Below are 23,116 nucleotides of genomic sequence, written 5' to 3'. Positions count from 1 at the left end.
ACTCAAAGAGAGTACAGTGTAATAGTGATTGTGTGTATAGTGAATTAGAAAATAAAAGTGCATACAGTGAATATAAGTGAGGGCAGTGGAGTCAGCAGGGTGGGGTGGATCATTGACAGCAGACTGGGCAGGTGACCCTCCCGGGAACCCACGAAAAATAACCTGAGAGGGAAGGAAAGACGTGAATACTGAGTGTGAACAGACACATGATTACAATCAGCGCATTTTGTACCCACGATACAATTCTGTGTGTTTATGCAAGTGTTTTTGAGCTCTCACTGAGCACGTTTGCATGCACAAAATAGTCCATTTTTTTTCACTTATTCCAAAATAAAAAACAATATTCCTACAAAACTGTTTACATGGGCAATGGAAAAGAATGCTACACTAACACTCACATTTACATGCAGCTGTGCATTCTCTGTTTTACGTGCCCTAACGTGTCATTCATTACGCTAAAATATGGAAAAGGAGAACAGCTGAAACCACATGTAATTTTGCTTCTTTGCATCAAAATATGATTTTATCGCCTTCTTAAAAAGGTCGGCGTTGCAGCATTTGTCCAAAAACCTGTCAATATTTATGTCTTGCATAAAGTTTGAAAACAGGTGTTTCTCCTTCTGACCAGAAATGTCTCTAAACTGCCGGCAACTTGGTTTGTGTACAACGTATCCATGACAACGCACAGAGATGACCGTAAAAAGACCAAAGGCTGTGTGTTGCAAGCTGCAGTTTTCCAAAATTAGCTGTATACATGTCCAAATAATGCTACTAAAGCGTAATTCGAAACATTTCAATGGAATATGCTGTTTTCATGACCCTCATCAAATGATTAGTATATTTGGATATGAACTTAAATGGGGTTTTTGTGTGTGTGTGTGTGTGTGTGTGTGTGTGTGTGTGAGAGAGTGTGTGTGTCTGTGTGTGTGTGTGTGTGTGTGTATGTTACCTGGATGATGTGAACAGAGAACCATTGACAGATCCAAAGCAGGACAGACCTACAAACACGGGGATGATCCACGCCATTGGACCGAGGTGGTAGTTACCAAAATCCTGCAGGGGACACACACACACACACACACACACACACACACACACACACACACACACACACACACACACACACACACACACACACACACACACACACACAGACAATCATAAGAAGTCAAGTTAAGTAGCAAAGTAGGTCCACTATCACCGGGAAGTGGCATCAACAACAGGATCACACAGTATATTCAAAACACGTATTTGTACCATCAACTTCTGTCAAATAACCGTCTGCAAAATGCCGCTCCTCTGTGGAAACGTTTATACTCAGACAGACACGAGGGTTAAATAAAAGTTGCAATAGCTTCCTGTGTCGGCTTGCTATTGGTCAGAGGCATTAGGCTGCAGCTGGTCCAGAGGAACGAAAAACAGAGCTATGATTTAGGTCTAAAACTTTTATCAATAATGTCACGGCCGTGCCTTTTTTTTGTGAGGACAGAAAACTGGAGATCCAATCAATGAACACGTTAAATTTTAAATGCAACATATTTCACGTAATGTTAGACATATTTGGGGATTTTTATGAGAATATTTGCACCTTAAGGTTTTTCTAGTTTCATGACTTTTCCAGGAATTTCATGACTGTGACGACCTTGTATATAAAGATGTACAATAAACCGGGTAAATCCCACTAAACCATATTCTTCCTGAATCTGATGGTAGTTTCTTGGTTCTGTTTTTGTTTTTTTGCTGTTTTTTTCAGTTCTTTCTCTGTGTTTTCATTCGTGTTGCTGCTAAATTTTACCCATGAAACCATTTTCTTGATTTTCATTCTCACTGAAACTGGCTTCAACATTTAAACCTGGTTTCCGGGTCACAGTGCGCAAAAGTTAAATGTGCACAGTTTACCGCAGTAAGACATGCAAGCATTGAAAAACAGAATACAGATTATAAAATGTGGTTTATCCATCTTACATTTACATTTTTTAATGAACTTAATATATTATAATTATTTTAGGAATTATGCATGACTGATATTATTTAAATTGACATTTCTTTTAGAAATCCTTGCAGACTTTCTGTAGTACTCCACAGTACCCCTAGAGGTACCCGTACCCTCATATGAGAAACTGTGATTAAAGTAACTGTTAACAGTAAAATAGTATGGACTATATTTGTTACCCTTCGCATTAGGAGAGCAGCAGAGAGTAAGTGTGTGCACTCACCACAGCCACGGCCTCTGAGTTGAGCATCTGCTCAGTCGAGAGGGTGGTGAAATACGCCAGGTTGGTGAGAACGTACACCGCCGTGACGATGGGCAGAGAGATGATGATGGCGCGGGGAAGGTTTCTGAGGGCACACAGAGAGTTTAATCAATCACTCGTCTACTAAAAGGTCTGTATTTAATCATAAAGGGATACAAGTCGCCTATTAATACTCACTTGTAAGGCTCGATCATCTCCTCTGTGACAAAATTCAAGTAGTTCCTGTACGCAGAAGAAGAAAACGTTAGAGACATAGTATGCAGCAAATGCAGAATAAACAAATGAAACTATTTTGTATTAATCTGTAAGTGGAAAAGGATGACAGGTGAGTTGAATTTTCCCAAACTGCATTCAACACTTATAAATGACAAATAAATTCTACTTTATAAAGACACATAAAACTGATTTTTACAGCTTAAAGACAAGAAAGACGGTGAAAAGTGACAATTTTATTGATCACAAACCAGGGCTATTATAAACCTTAACAATACATTTCCATGACTTTGAGGCTTGGATCTGCTTGAATGCCTTCAAAGGCATGGTTTCTTTAAAAACTTTTTTTTTCTTAAAATTTTGGTGATTTTTAAAGCAAGAACTTTTGGCGATTTATATCGGGGAGTGTCTTTAAAAGCTTTTGGATTTTTTTCTTTCTTTGTTTGGGCAAAGAACTTCTTCTTTTTCAATGAAATATTTATTTTTAATGAAAAAAGGCACTTTTTTTAAAAAAATGGCTTTTCCTCTTTTTTTTCCTCAAAAAATGTGGGTGATTTTTAAGAAAAACATGCCCTCAAAACCTGCTGGCATGGTTCCTTAAAAATGACACCAACTATCACAGCCAGAAACTGTAAAAACAGAAATTATCATCGGATTTTCAGTTTGTGATGGTCGTCGAACACATCATCTGTTATAATACAGGTTTTATGAAATTAAATTCCATGACTTTTCTAAAACTTTCAAAGTGTATTTGGTTTTTCAAAACTCTTTCAGGCCTGGGAATTGCTATTTGTGATGTCCATGACTTTTCCATGTTTTTCATGACCGTATAAATCTTGTATTTTGCTGATAAGATACTATAATGTTATTTTTTCACAGTACTGGTTCTTGGTTGCATGTGTTCATTTCCGTCCTTCACCATGAGAGGTCACTAACTAGCAGGACGAACGCTTTCTGATCCTAAACTGGAAACTGGGTGATGAACCTGCAGCGCGTCTTGGAGCACAGGTGGGTCGATGTGTAAACTCACCAGCCGCCGTAAGCAAACAGGCCACTGTAGAGAGCCAGACCCAAGCTGCCAAACTCATATGTGGACCCCTTGAAGGAATTTTCTGGAAGAAGATTTTCTGTTCCACCTGGAGAAGAGCAGGGACAAATAATTGAGTTAAGACCAAAAAACAACATCTGTCTGCAATATTTCTCTGCAGGCGAGTTCACCAGCCGACCTGAAGAACCCCAAATGTGGAACAATAAATGAAACAACACTCTGTAGTTCCCCAACACACACAAACACACACCAAAAAGCCTTCGGAGGGGGTGAAACATTCGGCTCAAATCTGTCTCGGTATGTGGATCAGTGAAGGTCTTCGCAGTGAAATTCAGTTAAGACAGGCTGAGACGGTCAATAAGTGATCCAGACTGTGGCGCCGCTCCGTGGATCAACCTGAGACCCGGACGGATCACACAACAGACAAACAAAAGGGACCACAGGGAGAGAGTGAAGTTTTATTGCCTTGCTCAAGGGCAGAGCAGCAGTAGAAGAGGGATGAGGGAGCATTAATGTTATATTTTTCAGCTGATTTATGACATTTTGGTCACAGCCGCTCTCCTCTGACCTCCAGGTTGCTGCTGGTTCGAAGGGATCTGCAGCACATTCCTGACGGAGCGGCTCCCCTCGACACGCACACACATTCTCAGACACAGCGACGGTTACTAAACCAACAGCCCGGGGCAGTGTTGGTACTGGGAGGGTTAGCCCTAAGCCGCCGTGCAGCGTGGGAAACACTCGATTACTGTCTCTGTGACTTACTGCGCTCCTTACAAACAGGCTGATGATGATCACAGCATCCTAAGATCCTGCTGCGACACCTGGTCACTGCCGCCCCACAACACAGGGAAGCTGTGCCGGGGGCCTCTGGGGCCCCACCTGTACAAGCTCATGTCTATAGCTGAGGAACCTTACGGCTGTTTCAACTTGTTCATAAAACCACCTAGAAGTTGATCGGTGTGATGACGATACGCCTCTGGTGACTGCAGCCAGTTCTTCAGGAGATCCGGTGTAACAGGACAAAGACCTCCTCTTACGTGTGCCGGTCATTTCGGCTAATCTCTACAAACATGTACCTCCATATAAATAATAAGCAATAAAAAATATTTTAAAATATTTAATATATAGTTAACTCGACATCAGACGATAGCTGATGGGTTCAGAGACTCTTGAGAATCACTTTTCATGGACAATTGTCAAAACTTTTCCGTAACTTTGCAAGAACCCAAATTTCCATATTGGAAAAGTACGTACTTCACTGTGTCTACGCCTCTTGCAAGCCCAGTTACAGTACTACACACACACACACACACACACACACACACACACACACACACACACACACACACACACCCACACACACCCACCCACACACACACCCACAACCACTGACCCCTCTTACGGGGGTTCGTCTCTTGGCCGGTGTTCGTGGAGAATGAGAACTGACATTTCCGCTCGTATCACGCCTGCAAATAAGTTCTTTGACTAAATGTGCCTTACTTGATATTGCGTGTCATTAATGCAGCTATTGTGCAATGCAATGTTCGTGCTGAAACGATGCATCGTGCTGCTCTAAGTCGATGTTGGAGCATCGTTATGTCAACAGCCAACTGAAGTAAAATTAAATCGCCGTTATGTAAAATTACAGGGAAGGTTATCCCTAAAAGATTGTTTCACAATTCATTTCATTATAAACAACTACTTTTTTATGACTTTTCCAAGCCTGGAAAATGAGACGGTGGAATTACATGACTTTTTCGGGTTTTCCATGATCATGGGAACGCTGCAGACTGCGTTGGAGCCGTTTACCTACAGGCTACCAGATCCTGCTGATGTGGGATTGGTGAAAACGATTCGGACTACAAACAAACAACAATGGGAACTCGGAGCCCTACAAATACCAAAATCTTGTCCGGTTGCCTACAGATACAGATCAGTTTACAGAGATTAGTTGAGAGTCGTTTGATAACAACAAATATGTTGTTTTCAAATGTCAGAAAGTACTTGAAAACACGTCACATTTTACAGTCCATGATGTTGCTTTTAAAAGTCTTGTTTTGTCGAACCTAAAGTCCAAACCCCCAAAATATTCAATTTATAATAATAAAAACCAAAGAAAAGCAACTGAGATGCTGAAGCCAATCAATGTTTAAATTTTTCCTACGAAAGAAAAACTTCTGATGACTTTTTTATTGTCTCTGTTCTACTCCAATTATATCTCTAAATACTTGTAGATAGTCCCAACTAATATATACTTGTAGGCAAATGTACAGCCGACCTAAACACAACCCCAATAAAAATTTGCATGCAAAAAAAAAAAAAATAAGTCAAGTACGAGAACTATTTGGCACTCAGCCATGCACCTCTAAAGTATGACGTGTGCCTCGCAGAGCTTTAACAGCGGGTTTGACGTGTCTGAGAAGAAGAGGAGATGTTTTACATATCAGAAACTTGAGTCATATTTGCAACGCGGGCAATTGCAAACCACTATATCTTTTAATTTCTCTGTCAACACAAAATGTGTCAAACACCAAAGTCGTCTCCGACAGCGCAGGTTCATGTGCGCACCAGATCACGTGTGACGATCATACACCGCAGGCTTTTCTTTACACACAGATACACACGACTCAGCGAAACGCCCCACTGATTCCTAACCTTCACAGCTTCTTATGGTGGTGAAGTCTGAATCACCCTTACTCGTGCTCCTTCTCCAACCGACCGTTATTTTGTGAGATTAGAAAACGATTTGTGGTGGACAAACACAATCATGTCCTCCTTCAGTTCTCTTTGTGTTTCCCCCCTGATCACTTTCCACCACACCGGTCAGGAAACACTCAGAGCTGCGATCGGCTGGTCACATGATACCAGTGCCAGGCAGGGAAAGTGAGACACACACACACACACACACACACACACACACACACACACAGACAGAATGAAATATGCATGCACCATGCACAACACACACACACACTCAAAAGGTGCACAACAAAGACTGAATGAAAGACAGCCTGAGTTCCTATCATTACGCCGGTTTAATTAATCAGGACTAGAGGAAATTAGACCATTAATGGCGCCAATTAACATTTCAAAGTGCGATGACAGTTTTAACTAACTGATTGATTTGGTTTGTTTTGATCTGCTGTAACGATCTGTTGACCAAAAACAGTTAGTCAATGTATCCCTCCGCCCAGTAACTCCCTCTAAAACCACGAACTGTAGTTTTTACCTCTCTTGTTTGTGTAGAGATAAAACAGACAAGATAAGTTACGATAATGAGTGAGCTTTAGTGTTGGTGGGTGTATTTTTTAACCATTTGCTAATTAGCTTGTGGCTCTCGCTTCCTACTTCCTAGCGCACAAACATGAGAGTGGTGTCGATCTTATCAGACCCCCTGAGAGAAAACAAACAAGCATAATTCCCCAAATTTCAGATCTACTCTTTAAAAAGTCTAGTGTAATGATACTAAACCCCCCCAACTGTTATTTTTAATTCACAACAGAAATAAGGTGATTTACACTGGGAATTGTTGTTGTACTTTCAGTATATATAAGGCGCCAGAATGAATAAAACAGCATCTAAACAGAGATTGTTGATCCCCCGAACTACCCGACCGAGGTCCAGGCTAAGCTCCTAATGTCCTAAAATCCTAAAAAAAAAAAATCCTAAAATCCTTGAAATGACCACAAATCCTAAAAATGTCCTAAAATCCTAGAAACATGTATGGGGCTGCGACTGTCCCCTGGCCTCCTGTCATTTTGAGTATCCCTGCTCGAGTGTGCAGGATTTTGTCCATTCTGGGCTATTGTAGAAACAACATGGCGGACTTAATGGAAAAGGACCTGCTCAGTATGTAGATATAAACGGCTCATTTTAAAGTAACAAAAACACAACTATTCTCAGTCTCAAGTGATTATACACTCATAAAAACATAACAATAAGTATTATATTCCCTTTCTGTCCTAAATTCTGCACACTGGACCTTTAAACAGTCACTCAAAACTGAAATTCTCCTCATGATCTCACTTAAAGACATGTTATCATGAAAGTGTGGAAAGTGCAGAACCTAAACAAAAGTCACGCACAGTTTTGAGGATAAGAAAGGTTTTGTTATTTGACTTGTTGCACAGTGATCGCTGGTTCTGAGCTAACAAAACAGTTTAAAGGATCACTTATTGCTCCGATTCCCCACATGCTGTAAAAATGAAGGGCGGCAGGTAGAAATACAAATTACTACAGTTCATGTTTCAAAGGTACACGGTGAACTCTGACAAGAAAACTCCCTTTATGTGGATTAAGTTCAGTCTAACGCATTCGGAAGAATGCAAACAAAGAGGCTGTGGATCAGGAAAAGGCCGAGGAATTACACAGATTAGACCTACTCTAAAACTGAGCTCTCCACGCTTCAGGAAAAAAAAACTATTTGCTAAGACTGTTTTGGGAACCTCCCACTGCGCAAACACACGCCTTTCATTCATGAACACCTCGAGGAGCGCTGCTGTGTGACACAAAAGCGCAAAACCAAAAACGGGTCTGTACGCTAATTGTGTGTTTTATTAAATAAACCGTGTGAGTGTCGGCCAGATGAATAATAAAAAATCGGAGGGGAGTTCGGTGGCCGGTCAGACGGAGATCATTCTCTGCGAGTGTTTCACTTCCAAACAGTGCTGGCAGGTGTCAGATTGAGAAAGCAGGTTTTACTGCAGCTAATCAGATTACTCTGTTCTCTAATCTGAGACAGCAGCAGACTCTGACCTTATGAGCCGCAGCAGAGCTCCATCCACACACACTCACGCCGACGCAGTAAGTTTAGGATGGATCAGAATGAGCAGAGTGTGTGTGGCGTCAGTTTGGTTTATCTTTGACAAACTCCCGTCACCATGGCGACTCGACAGAAACTACTGTTTGTCTACATGATCGTGTAAATTGAGAAGGTAATGGTCATTTTGCAGGTCTGACGTACTTGCATGAAACGTTAAACTTTTGTTTTTGGCCTTTCATTCACACGACAACAGCGTTTTGGGGGCCTGAAAACACAAACTTTTGAAACTGAGAGTAATCTTAAGAAAATGCGACCCCGTGTCGCTGTGTAATCCCGTGAGAACGTAACGTCACGGTCGCACTTGTGGCGTTCATCTAACACCGCCAACTACTGGCCCGGCATGCACACTACAGTGTTTTCGGCTGTTTTTGCTAATCTTTTTATACAAGGATAGTTTTCACAATTTTATCATATGAACGCAGATTTTTTTCAAAATGCAAAGGAAAGGAAAGACTTTTTTTTTAAATTTAAATTGGATGATTTCTGTAAAGTAACCCATTGAATAAAACTTTTCCAGTCTGGAATCAACCTCCTCAAACGATTCATTTATTTCAGAGATTTAATGACTAGTAAACATCCTGTATTATATCTTTTCTTTGTTTTTTTCTCAGTTTCTTTCTGAATCAGCTGCTTAAACAATAATTTCACCCTCTTAATACAGACCTATAAATCACTTACGCTCCTGTAACTGCCAAACAGCAGCCACAGAGGGCTGCAGTGACGAGGCGCCGTCAGCTGAGCGTGTTGATGTAATCACAGCCACGCATCCTGTCTTTTGTCGAAATCTACGTAATCTCATTATCTCAGACAAACAGTGATTAGAGGCACCGTGATGAAAAAGATGAGTGTTCAAGATTTAGGAATGAAGAGATTAGACAAGCTCGCTTTTGAAACAGCGCGGTATAGGACTAGAATTACAAATGAGTCGAGTTAGTCTTCACGCTCCAGCGACAAATATAAACAGGTATTAGGACGGGCCGCGTTTGCGTTCAGTTTATGTGGATTAAAATGACTCAAAGATTGAAGGGCGGATTCAGTTTCTGCTTCTTCTGAGGAAAGAGCTGGAGGAGGATCGTTTAAAGTTCGGGCGTGTTGTTCAGTCGAGATGGGATTAAGGAAAAACTGAAAATAGTTTTGTTATAAAAAATTGAAGTTACTAGTGAGTCATCATGAGAAAATTAGCAATAACTTTGGGTTTTAGACACACAGGAAGCTCAGAAGCACAGATTTCATACGACCGTTTCAAAAACATTAAGGACTCAATTTAACAAAAATCAGCAAATTATCACCAAGGTCTATTTCCTTTATTGTAAAAGCTTAGGAACTAACTTCTTAAAATTATTAACCTGCCTAAAACATGGCAACAAAAAGCCAAAAAATGCCACTGATGTGGTGTAAATTGGCCTGAATTTGACTGTAAATTAATCGACAGGGTTCATGACAGGGTTCAAAAGAGATGGCAATTGATTTTTTTTTTTTTCTTTACATTTTCCAAACTCATGGGCCCGTGGCTTTCAAAAGGCATGTTTTCTTTTTTTTTAAACTTTAAAGAAAATATTTTTTTCTTTGAAAATCTTCAAAAAATACCCCACTTATTATAGCCAGACACTGTAAACACAGAAATTATCATTGGATTCTTTAAATTCTGGCCATCTGGCATTTTGGAAAAATGAACATTTGATTTGTTCAAGGTATATTCAATTTTCCACAACTTTTCCAGGCCTAAAATTTGCTATAAGCATGTTCCATGATTTTTCCAGGTTTTTCCATGACTGTATAAACCCTGAATCAAATGCAATCAAAACCCAATTAAAACTAATCCTATTTTACTTCTAAATTAGATTGCATCACTAAACTGCATCAGTCCACCGTGATGTGAGTTAAGGCCTCCGACATTAGATATAAGGTACATTTTAAACAAAATATGACTTTTTTCTCTGGTCTGTAAGGGCAATATTGTTTATCTTTAGCATTAATGGATTAAAAAAACATCAACATGCAAAGTCAGCTCTGTTTGATTCCATCTCATAACTTTGGCCTCACCGATAGCGTGTTTTGCAGCGCTGAATAACAGAAAGTGTAACTACTCAGAGCTGCTCTACTATCATTATGTTCGGACCACCCACTGCGTTTACCGGGCCGCTCTGTCTAACATCAGGGTAACTTCCAAACTTCACATCCTCTTAGCTCACCTCACTCCAACAAACAACGACTAAATCACTCATCTGCCACTAAAATTAAAAAAAGATAATCTGCTTTAATGTCCTGACAAACAACAGTAATTTTTTAAATTTTTTATTTGATGGGACTCTGCTTAAATAACTAGTTACAGCAGATATTCTTTGAAGTTTTTTTTTTTTTTTAAGTTTTTTTATTACAACCAGCCGCCACAAACCCCCCAGCTTTCCTCTCTAAACTCCGTCTCTTTTTTAGCTCCTCTTCTGAAACACCCCACTCAGTTGTGAGGTCGTGTTTACGCAGCAGACAGTCAGCTGATTTGTGACCTGTGAACTCTGACCTCCAAAACCCACTATGTGTGTGTGTGTGTGTGATGAGGTACTGAGCTCAATGTGGGCCTTTTATTCAAGAACCTCCATTTTTCGTCTTATAACCCTTACAGACAAAAAGAAATGGGTCTAGATTTGTTCAGTCTTGGTGGCATAAAAGACTTTTTTTATGATAGCGCCGGCTGAGTAAATGTAATGTAACATAGAAAGGTATATTTCAACGCCAGCATCAAGGTTAACGTTGGGCTCAAGGCCCTGACACACTTAGTTAACAGTCGGCCATTGGTCAACGCCGAGCGTCAGCGAGCATCTGTTGTCCTAGGTCAGTGAAACTCAACTTATGGTCCTCGGGCCAAATATGGTCCCCGATATGCTGCCTGGTGGTCCTTCAATCATTTTCTAACTCACAGCATGAAACAGATAAATAAAAAAGTGCCAGTGGAGGATTCCCTGCACCCCTAGCTTAGCCCCTAATGTCCTAAAATCCAAGAAATGTCCTAAAATTCAAGAAACGTCCTGAAATTCTAGAAATGTCCTGAAATCCTAGAAACACTGTAAAGTCGTAGACATGTCTTAAAATGCTAGAAAAATCCTTAAAGCCGAGGAATGTACTAAATTCCTAGAAATGTCCAAAAGTCCTGAAAATGTCCTAAAATCCTACAAAAACATCCTAAAATCCTAGAAATGTCCAGAAGACCTGGAAATCTCCTAAAATCACAGAAACTACCTAAAATCCTAGAAACACCCCAAATCCTAGAAACTTCCTAAAATCCTAGAAATGTCCTAAAGTGCAAAAAAATGTGCTAAGATACTATAGATGTTTTAAAATCCTAAAAACATGTATGGAGCTGTTATGCTCGGTGCATAAGAAGAGAAACAAAAAACTAAAATCAAGAGGGAGCAAGATCCAAATAAACATTTTACATTGGGTAAAGTTTATTTTTATATTATATATTCATATATATTTTATTCAATTTTATTTTTTTAGCCATTGAGCTATAACGGTTTGTAACGGTTTGTGTTATTGTAAATATCCTTCGACTTTTCATCTTTTTGACATCGTGTGAGGCCTTTGTTGCCTCTCGTTCTTTGAAGTCTGTGTGTGGGCTTTTTACAGTCGCACATTTTAACAAAATATCAGCAGGTTTCAGAAAAGAAAGACATCATAAACTTTTAATGCTGCCAGGAGGTAACAGAGTACAGAAAGCTGACCTGCTTCTGAATGAAGATGCAGACGTTAATTAAAGTTCTGAGGCAGGAAATGGGCACAGCAATGACGGTAAAACAGAGCGAGCTGACAATCGCTGAATGTATAAATCACATGTGGATAAATCATGATAAAAACAATAAGACATCTAAACTGTATTTGGTTTATTTCCAACTTTAGACATTTTTGTTTTTTGTTTCAGAGGCTTTAACCTTTAAACTGCAGGTTTGATGTCGCAGTTTGAGTGAAAGTGAGACTGTCAAGTGTCTCACAGCTTGGCGAGGGTTAACGTCAGGTGTGAGGGCCGAGGGTCAGAGGTCATAGGTGAGTTCGGTGCTCCAGACACGCAGGAAGGAAACACTCAGCTGAGAAAGGTTACTGATGTGCTCAGCTGCTCCTCACAGTCACCCCTCAGTCTGTGCGAACGTTTTCCTTCGGTCATCTTTCTTTTTACCAAAGACTTTTCCATGATGCCGCGGCAAAGTTTAAAGACCACACACTCTCTGATACGACCAGTGATACTCCTTATCGGATCTTTTTCATTGCTATCTGATGCTTTTTAAAATATGTATTGTTAAGAAAATAATGGATTGAGCACAGGATAGAACTGAATTTTAAATATAACTAATGGACTCTTCGTTATTTATGAGAGACGAATAGGTGGTGCAAAAAGGGGGAAGCATGTCAAATAATATTTAAGCAATAAAAGGTGACATATGTTCTTTTATTTCAGCTTAATGGAGGGGCCCACAACTGTAAATGGCTATATTTTGTTTTGTTTTTTAACCGCCACCAAGGCATGCTTTAAGAAAATTTTTTTTAAAAATTTGGCAATTTTTAGAGAAAAATTTTTGCCTTTTTTTTTAAATTATTGGCGATTTTTGAGGTAAACAGTCTGGCTTTTTAAAAATATTTTTGATGATTTTTAAAGACTACATTTTGGTTTTTTGGCAATTTTTAAAGAAAACATTTTTTCCCAATTTTTTTTTTGAAGAAAACCTTTTGCATTTTTTTTTTCTTGTTTTTCTTTTCTTTTTGGGTCTGTAACAACATTTACTGTACCCAATCTGCAAGACTCGGTCTGCATCTCAAGCTCACTTATTCACATTCAACAGACATACTTGTTGACTTCACTTTTATTGAGTTTCCCCGTGTCCTTGTTTTTGGTAGTGCAGCAGCCGGCAGCTTCTCTGCAGACAGGAAGAGAGCCAGCCACAGAGGCACGACAGCTTGGCAGCACACACACACACACACACACACACACACGCACGCGCGCACAAACACACAAACACACACACAAATGCACGCGCGCACAAACACACAAACACACACAGCAGGACGGAAAGAAGCCTAAAGTTACCTGGTAAAAGTTTTTTTGTGACTGCAAACAAAGCGAACAGGTATTGGCACCTTCCGCATTGATGACTAGAAATAATGGTAGTCTGGTTTCTGTGACGCAGACCCAAATGAACCCCAAAATCTAGGTTAAGAGTTGCACTGCCTGCCTAAAGGGGGCAGAGTTTGATTCCCAGAGCTCCCTTCCTGTCTGTATTAGTCATAACAATGTTATCTTTTTAAAAAAAAAAACCTGATGATTTATGGTGAAAAGGACTCAAGTCTTTGTTTGATCAAACAGACTTTAAGTGTTTGTGTGACTCAGATGTCTCGCAGCTAATTAGCAGATCTTTGTGGTCTCTTCTCCCGTCTTTGGCTGCACTTCACAACATCCTGCGGCCTTAACAAGGGTCGGCCCGACTCCAGGGAGCTAAACACCGCATACCCAGCCTCCACAGATAACCTGCCCACATCAGGCAAAGACAACAGGCCTGGTTGAGATTAACTTCAGCTAGCATGGGATTACACTGCCCGAATTTGATTCAGATATCGTGTCAGAAGCACTGAAACAGACTTGTGCTGACAGGTTTAAACAGAGGAAAAAAGCATCATTGTAGCCTCCTAGATTACCCAAAATCTCCTCAGCTAAAGCTAAGGAAAAATTTGAAAAGTGTTATCTTTCACAGAAAAGCAATTGTGTTTTGCATATGAGACGATTGTTGAAACCTGAGCGAACTGGTTAGATTTAAAATTAAATTTAAAAAAAAAAAAAAAACATAGGGAAAAAAGGAAATGAACAGCAAGAGATGTCCCACAAACTGTGAGAAATTAGAAAAAGGTGACAAGAAAATGACCTGAAAATTTGTAACAAAAGAGGGAGGATAATAAGAAAATTATCAAAAATAAAATAAAATAAGATAAAATAAAACAAAATATAATAAGATAAAAAAATGTCCAGAAAACAACTGCTATAATATTATAAATATATTTTAAAAATTGTTATAGAACAAAAATATACACATGTATTTCTTTTTTATTTAAAAACTTTTTGTGTTATTTCCTTGATTGTTTTCGTTTTTTTGAAACTTTTCTTTCTTTGCTTATTTTCAGGAAATTTTCTTTTAACTTCTTAGTGATTTCTTGCTAATTTTTGAGTCATGTTTTCTTCACTGGCTCATTACCTTTTACAGAAATCAAACCAATTTGCTCAGGTTTCAAAGGGTTAAATTAGCTTCAGCAGACATCATTTCCCACTAAGTGACAAATTGATGCTTTAATGAAATAATAATTTCAGGGCAGGGTTCCCCCACCGAGCGTGTCGCTGTCCGAGTGTCTCTGTCAGAGGAGGATATGAGCACGCACAGCAGGAAAGACTTTATAGAAAACACAGCTGCTCAAGTCAAATCAACCATTTCCTGTTTCGGGTCGCGTGGCACAGACTGCACCGTATGCTCCCGGCATGAATTGTTAAATCTGCTGCTGTGTGTGTTTTAAACCAACTGTCATTTATGTGGCATCTGTGTGAACAAACAACGAACTGTGTGCAAAGAAGGTTACTCCACGAGGGAGCTTTGATATAACACGTGATACACTCAAAGATCTGACAATTCGACTTACAATACTCTTTGAAACCGACCGAAAATGGAAAATAATTGCAAATCTTAATTTATGTTTTCTGCATAACTAACTGTTCAGGTTACTAAAAATTTAGCTGCGTTTACTTAATTTTGTTAAACTGTTGCAACTTAAAAATGACACATGAAATTACCTTGTTCTTCTTAAGTATTCGCAACTTCAGTAAAACAAGTTAGTCTGACTTAACTTAATCATTACAAAGAGCATTTTGCCAATGATGAAGTCAGGAGATCAACAAGCTCTGTTTTGTTAACATGTTTAAGAAAATACATATGTGATTGATTAGTATTTAACCAAAAACTTCATAAAAGGTAAATATAGGTAAATATAACTAAATTTTAAGTGACCTTAACAACTAGGTATAAAGTAAAGAAAATAGTTGTATTTTACATTTTTCAAGGCAATTTGTTTCCTAGATTTTTTTTAAGTAAAATCAACTTGTCGGATTTTATTTTTATGATAAAAGTTTTTTAGTTTTATGATAAAATGCAGCATACACACTGTAAAACCTGACAAATGAATCTTAATTTTAAAACATCTGAAATCCGATTGCCTCGAAAAGGAAGTAAATATAACTTAAGTTATAAGTTAAGTTTTAGTTATGCTAAAGTACCTTTTTTAAAGCAATCCGTTTACTACAACTGTTTAAGTAAGATCAGCTTGCCAGACGTTAAAGTGCAGAAATCAAACCTCACTAAAGAGAATAAATTGTTTTTAGGTCGCATGCCTGAAGAACTGAGCAATATGAACAATATTTATATCAAACTTATGTTTTTAATTATAACCTTTTTAAATTAATTTTAAACATGTTAAGTTTTAACATATCTTGCGAAAAAAATTTTTGAATGATACTGAAATAAGCATGATTATTTTATTTTATGATATTTCTGGTTGCTTATCGGTCACTCGTGGTGAGCGAAGTGGCCATAAAAAGACGCTCGTGGCCTTCGGATGGAAACTCGAGAATGCGTGTGCTTGTGCATCTGTGTGTCTGTACGTGCATGCTCTCGTGTGAAGTACCTTGGCCGATCTTCACGAAGCCGATGATGATGATGAGCCCGAGTGCCAGGAGCTTGGCTGCGGCAAAGAAGTCCTGCACTCTGGTGGCCGCCTTCACACTGTAGCAGTTCACAAAGGTCAACAAGACTGCAGAGAGAGAGACAAAAACAGAGCGTAAGAGAGAGAAAGACTAAGTGGCGGCATCCTTAGGAAGCAGCTCTTTGGTTTCTCTCATGAAAGAGCCTCTAACACAATTTAACTCAAAATGTGCACAATAAATTCCACCACGGCATCTTCACTCAGTCTGTTGGATACTGTGAAAGAAAAGATTTCTTTAAGGGCACACAAAGAACCAACTTTCTGCTGGTGTTTTGGATACAAAACAGCTTCAACCCATTGAAACTGCAGCAGCATCACTTTTCTTGTGCTGCTTTCAAACGCCTTTCACGAGTATTTAAACCCAGAATAAAAGATGCAATTTCTTTGAAAAACAAGGGGAAAAAGACAGTGAGAAAATTTGTAAGAAATGTTCCACAAATTGCGAGAAATTAGTAGATTTAGAACATTATTTAATATATCTCTTAATTATGAAAAAAGAAAAAAAAAACACCCAAAGCTCAAGATTATTTGTTTAAATTGAAACACTTCAAAAAATCTAAATTATAAAGAAAATAGGAGGGGGGGAAATCAAACCCTTAAATATTTAAAAATAGAAAAGAAGAATAGAAAATACAAATACAAGATTTTTTTAATAACTAGGAGAAAATGTCTAGGGGATTATTACACATATAAAATTATTTTACAGAATAATTATAATTTTTGTGTACCTTTTCTTTGTCATTTTTTGTATTTTTATTTTTTTATCTATTTTTTTCAATAACTTTCAGGGAATTTTGTTGTCCTTTTTTTTCCCAAATTTCTTGCTCATTTTTGGGTCATTTCTTCGTTTGTTTCTTCTTCCCATGTTCATGTTCATTCCCATGTTCTTCCCAAGAAATCAAGCCAATCTTCTCAGGTCTCAAAGGGTTAAACAATGTTTTCCTGAACCCCTCTCTGATATATTACCCAAATTTGAGGTAATGAAGTAAAGTGTGTGAGTGTGCATGCATATGTGTGTATTTGTGGCTCTCAAAGCATGCTGGGAGCTGGGGAAGAATTCACAGAGACTAATTCCTGCTGGAATAAAAAATGCTTCCCACTATACCCCTCTTCTTACCCCCAAATGTAACATTATAGTAACCACCCCCTCCTACACACACACACACACACACTCACAGGGTTGTTAAGGTCGCCTCTAACCTTGGACGCCATTAAAAGTGATTAACTAAAGCAGCAGGTCCCTTCAAAGCTCGTCAATCAGGTCGGGGCCACAACAGAAAATCGAGGCAGAGCACAATGAGGCTCTGTGTTAAAGGGACCAAGACAAAGCAGGAGGGAGCGCGAGTACAGTACAGGGACGGACACACACTTACTTAAACACACACAGAAGCCAGCGTCCAAATACACACACACACACACAAAAGGGCATATATGTGCGCGTACATGTATGCACGAATGAACACAGTAACACCGTGATCTCAATTACACAAATTCCCACAGAAACAGGTCAACTGGAAGAGTAGCTCTCGCCAAAATAGACCTATAGAGCTGTGGATGTATGTGTGTGTGCATGTCTGTATGTGTTTGTGTGTGTGTGTGTGTGTGTGTGCAGATTTGGCTCCCAGCCCCACAATGACCCTGACCACCCCACTGCTTACACGGCAGGCATGCACACGCGCAGTGAAGCGTGCACACACACACACACACACACACACACACACAAACACACACAGATAACTGAGCCTCTCAGTCTACGGCTTTGTCATGTGGTCTCAGTCAGGATTTAGCCTTCAGTCAATCTGAAGATTAGGTACTAGGGTTACTAGGCGGCACCACATGCACTCACACACATACCAACATGCATGCGTGCACATTGTGGTGTGTAATCATGTATTCAGATAGAGATGCAGTGTGTGGAGGTGAGATGGTATGTGTGTGTGGGGGGTAATAATAACAAGTAATAAATTGTCTTGTTTTAAATATCTAATTAATATCAAGTTATTCTAAAACTTAGAGCAGAGAAAGGTGTAATGTTATAATTTAGAAGCCTGCAGGTAACAGGAAGTCAAACTACCCCCGCTGATAATGAGCAAAAAATGGCTTTTCCTTGTTGAACTTGAGTTCACCTGTTTACCCTTCGAAACCTGGATCAACATCATCAGTTTCCCTGTGCTGCGCCCAGACGCTTTTCACAGGTTGTTTAATCCTTTGAAACAAACTGGCTTGATTTCTTTGAAAAAAAAAGTGTAAAAAGGTTTCAAGTAATTATCAAAAGCTTATTAGGAGACGTTCGTCATATTTAATGCTTGTCTAATTATTTCAGGCCCTGTGGAGCTGTGGTGGACAACCATGAATCTGCTGTCACCCTGTGCACAGATTAATGTCAACTGTTGTGTGTTTCTGTGTCATTTTTGTTTGTGTGTTTCCAAAGTTTTTACACTTGCTGCAACACACATTGCACTCTGTGACGAACAAAAAAATTTAATTGAATTTATGTTTTGAAAGTGAGTTAAACAAAACTCTGAGAATGAAATAATACTAGTTCTATCCAACATAAGGTATACCAGTACACATTATCATTCTTAGCGGTGGACACTCTGGTATAGTTGTCTCTCTGAGAGACATTAGTATATATAAATATTGACTGATTTTTAAACCATTATTTTATGCTGTGCTTGTGAAGTCTCTATTGCATGTGATGTTTTGTCTTTTTTTTTATATGGAGCCTGCAGTCTGGAATAAAAGATATGGAGAAAATAAACTTAAAGAAAGATAAGCATTTAAATTTCATCACCATTGGGTCATAGAAAATAGTCAAATAAAAACAAGAATGCTCAGCCTTCAGGTTTAATGTAATTTTTCTTGATATAACCTAATTAAAGTATTAGTAGTACTCTGAATACATCCTTTTTTAATTACTCTTATTTGATTTATTCTTGTTGACCTTTTGTTAACTTAATTTGTTCTTTTTGTTTGACTCTCTGTTTGGCATGTTTGTTTTTTATTATTCCCAAAGTTCCTGCCTTTGCTTTGTCTGTCAAAGCACACGTTTTAAAAATAAGAAAATTAAATTGGGTGCCACTTTATGTTAATATTAGCAAGTGATGCTCGCGAGCGTCCTTCACGAGAGCTGATGTAATAACGCGGCATTTTTCACCACTCCCGTTTGATGCTGCGCGCGAAGATGTGTTTTTAATGTGTGCGCGTGTGGTTCAATGGCACACGTGGAGACATGGCATTGAAGCGGCTCGCGCTAACTGTAGGTTTTGTATGTGAGTGGACTCAGCAGGTCGGTTCATTTATCTCCGTCAAATACAAGACGGAAGTGTAACTTAACACTTTTACATTCCTGCAATTGAAACACAACAAACAACACAGCGACCCACAAAATTGCATCATCCCCGTGCAGCTCGGCTCGATTCGGGTACTCACGGATGCAGAGGCAGGCCACGAGCTTGGCCCCGGTCTCGGGCACCGGGCACACGGGGAAAATGGGCTTCAGGAGGTAGGTGGCGAACACGTAGGCGACGATGTACTGCGAGGACGGCCGGATGATGAGCAGCTCGATCCAGAGTTTGAGGAAAGCCGGCAGGGAGCCGTACACCTCCAGGATGTAGGCGTAGTCCCCACCGGACTTGGTGATGGTGGTCCCCAGCTCCGCGTAGCACAGCGCTCCCACCGTGGAGAACACCCCGCAGACCGCCCACACCACCAGGGACAGACCCACCGAGCCGGCCTCCTTCACCACGCCGGTCGGGGTGACGAAGATGCCGGAGCCGATGATGGTGCCCACGATGATGGCCACGCCGTTGAGCAGGGTGATGGTCCTTTTCAGGACGACCCCCTCCCCCGCTGCCTCTCCTCCGACGGCGCGGCCGCCGGGGTCGCTCCCCGGTGTCTGGTTGAAGTCCCCCTTATCCCCGCGCCGCCCCCGGGACAGCATCCTCTCCGTGACCTGCTTGTCCTCCTCCCTGTCCGCCGACGAGTTTGAGTTTCTCTTTTTTAACCCTGACATACTGAGTTTCCTCTTTCTTCTTCCCCTCTCAAAGCTTCCCGCTCTCTGTCGCCAGTGTCTTCGTCCTGTCGGTCCGGTGTGCGGTGTGATGCCGGCCGGGCTCAGCCACGAGGAGTCCGCGGTGTGCGTGTGTGTATTTTGGAGTGACTCAGAGCAGCGTGCTTTCTCGTATCTCTACTCTGTCAGCGTACAAAGACACCGTGGAAATCGGCATGATGGCCCTCCTCTCCTCCGTCAAGGCCGGCCCCTGCTTTCAGCTCGGCGTGTCCTCAAACAAAACCGGCATCACTGTGGCCCTTTTCCGTCCTCCAGCGGCGGAGGGCGGTACTGCTCCTCCCTAAACACACCTCATCCACAGCCCCTCCTAATCTGGGTCTGAGGGACCCCACATGAGGGCCCCCAGTCATCGCTACATGCAACCTGTGAAAGGAAGAAGTACGCACATCCTTACGTATAAATACAGTTACCACCCTGTTAAAATACTTTGTCACAAGTAAAAGTCTTGCACTGAAAATGTGACCTAAAGTATCCAGAAATCCAGAAAAGTCCAGAAAACACAAACAAACACCCACTAAACTAAAAATTATTGGAAAATTGAAAAAAACCCAAAAAAAAACCCCACCCAAACCCTTCAAAATAAAAAATAAATAAACAAAAAAACATAAAACTCTTATTTTATATATTTTTTAACATAATAAAAACACCTTAAACCTTTTTAAAACGTTGGGAGAACATGTCTCAAACTTAAAATTATTAAGAAAAAAAAAAACATCCACGTACATCTCAAAATAACATAAAAAACAACACCCAAACAAATTATTATTTAAAAAACCATTTGATTATCAAAAGAAATCACCCTCACACCTCAAATTTATTTTTTAAAAATTGAGAAAACACCTAAGAAACTCTAAATTATGAAAGGAAATAGAAAAAAAATGTCCCCAATATTAAAATAATAATAGTAATAAACATCCAAAAACCTCAAAATATTTTTTAACAAAAAAAAACCTTCAAAAAACTCTTAATTATTCAAAATTTAAAAAAAAAAAAAAAAAACCCACCCATAACCTCTACATTATAAAAAACATACAAAATAACCTCACATTGTTTTTTAAAATGGAAAAACCAGCCAAAAACTCTTTTTTATTATAAAAAGATTAAAAAAAAAAAAAAAAAAAAAAAAAACACATACACATCAAATAAAAAGAAATTAACACCAAAAAAAGTCAAAATTATTTTAAAAAAAATGAAAAATAATTGGCAAATCAACTAATGGTTGTAGCTGTTCATTTACAACCTGTTTGGTAATTTATTTTTTTGCAAAACATCATATTTTATAAACTCTTAAAAAAACATTTATGCAAAAATCTTAATTTGTCAAGATTGTTAAATAACTAAAGCATTCAGATAAATGTCTTGACATTGAAAGTGCAATGTTTCCCTCTCTAATGTAGTGGGGGAAAAATATAAAGTGGCATGAAAAGAATACTGAAGAAAAGTACCTCAATTTTGTAGTTAAGTACAGTACTTAAGTAAATGTACCTAGTTAAGCACCACAGAACAGGAGTTAGAATCAGTGAACAATGTGGAGTCTATCCATTTTTTCTCCGGCCAGACACCCAAACCAGCTGAGCCGGATTTATGACGTTGTTATCTCTGAGAGGGACTCTGGAAATAGCCTGTGGGGAGTCGACACCCAGTAAGAATGGGAATCTGCAACATCTTGTGTCATTTATGGATCCGGTCCATCCTCTTTAAATCATTTCACCACCTAATTTCCTTCGCTCAGCATCATGAGAGTCAAGCAAAGAGTGTGACTCATTATTTTAAGCAGTGTAAAGTTTCAAGCTGCAGCAGCCGATTTGCATCACTGGATTGCTATGCAAACGTTGAAAGTGAAATAACATCCTTTTTTATGGAAATTCTCGTATTTATTTAGCACACTGTTTTTTTTAAGCATTGTTCCTTTCGTTATGATTTCTATCCGACATCACGGATCCAACAGACCATACCACACTTCAGTGTTTCCCTAAAACTAGGTGGACGTGGAAGGTCCTGACAGAGCGGCACCATGTGACGAGTTCAGAGTGACAGTGTGTTGCAGCGACGTGGAACAGACGCACCAAAACAACCCCCTACACACAAACACACACACACACACACACGCTCATCTGCTACAGAGCCGTGTACACCGCTCTGCTCTACTGGCACACCAAAACTAAAAATCAAACTGAATTTCAGGAATTTGATTAATTCATAGGAGAACACAAACTTCACGCTAAATGTAAAAGTGGGCCAAAAGCCTCTGAAAGACAAAAACGACAACACAATGTCAGCAACATTTTGTGGATTTTCTCTCTGTCATCATACCTAGAAATAATTATTTTATGATTTTTTAAAATATTTTGTAGATTTCCTCTTTTAGCAATAAACTCTAAACCTTTCTTGTACAGTGGATGTCACAATAGACTTCCTGTTCAAATTCTGCAGAATTTTGGCAACAAAGTAGCGCGATTATGTTTGACAAAGAACAGAAATATGATGCGTGTAAAGAACCAGACAAGTTTCGATGACACTGATCGCAGGCTTCATTCACCCATCAGATGCCCCAGATCTGTGACGAGAACAGTGAAGGCGGCTTCGCAGGAAAGGAGTGGGCTGACTTTCGGGCAGGGTTGTGTGTGCGTAGTTGGATCCAGCTCTGCCTTTAGTGCCAGAGTTTTAAACTTTAGATGCGGTATGGTGAGTTTAATGTTCTGGCTGAGTGTAACCCTTTAAGACCTGAAAATTGGCCTGATTTATTTCAAGAACAGAAGAAGGGAGACTTTGTAAGAAATTATCTGAAAAAAAAATAGCAAGAGATTAGTTAAAATTTACAGGAAAATGGTCTGAAAATTAACAAAAAAAGAAAAGAAAAAGACAAAAAAAAAAAACAAAAATACCTTTAAAAGTGCTAAAAAAAATAAATAAATATATTTCTG

At 39.4% G+C, this 23,116-nt stretch overlaps 1 protein-coding gene across 1 annotated transcript in view; it reads right to left on the bottom strand.

Annotated features, from left to right (window-relative positions):
* slc7a5 (solute carrier family 7 member 5) overlaps positions 1–20,415 on the bottom strand; it is a 29,236-nt gene extending 8,821 nt beyond the window's left edge. The window contains exons 1-7 of the mRNA XM_042495874.1: positions 19,553–20,415; positions 16,043–16,168; positions 3,499–3,604; positions 2,433–2,477; positions 2,217–2,340; positions 950–1,053; positions 66–162 (exon numbers count right to left, since the gene is read on the bottom strand). Of these exons, the coding sequence (XP_042351808.1) occupies positions 66–162; positions 950–1,053; positions 2,217–2,340; positions 2,433–2,477; positions 3,499–3,604; positions 16,043–16,168; positions 19,553–20,135 (1,185 nt within the window). The 5' untranslated portion in view covers positions 20,136–20,415. The remainder of the gene's footprint in view (positions 1–65; positions 163–949; positions 1,054–2,216; positions 2,341–2,432; positions 2,478–3,498; positions 3,605–16,042; positions 16,169–19,552) is intronic.
* Between the last annotated feature and the right edge of the window lie 2,701 nt (positions 20,416–23,116).

This window comes from Plectropomus leopardus, chromosome 11 (assembly GCF_008729295.1).
Source record: "Plectropomus leopardus isolate mb chromosome 11, YSFRI_Pleo_2.0, whole genome shotgun sequence".
Lineage (NCBI taxonomy): Eukaryota > Metazoa > Chordata > Actinopteri > Perciformes > Serranidae > Plectropomus > Plectropomus leopardus.
This window is presented reverse-complemented; position numbering and strand designations above follow the sequence as displayed.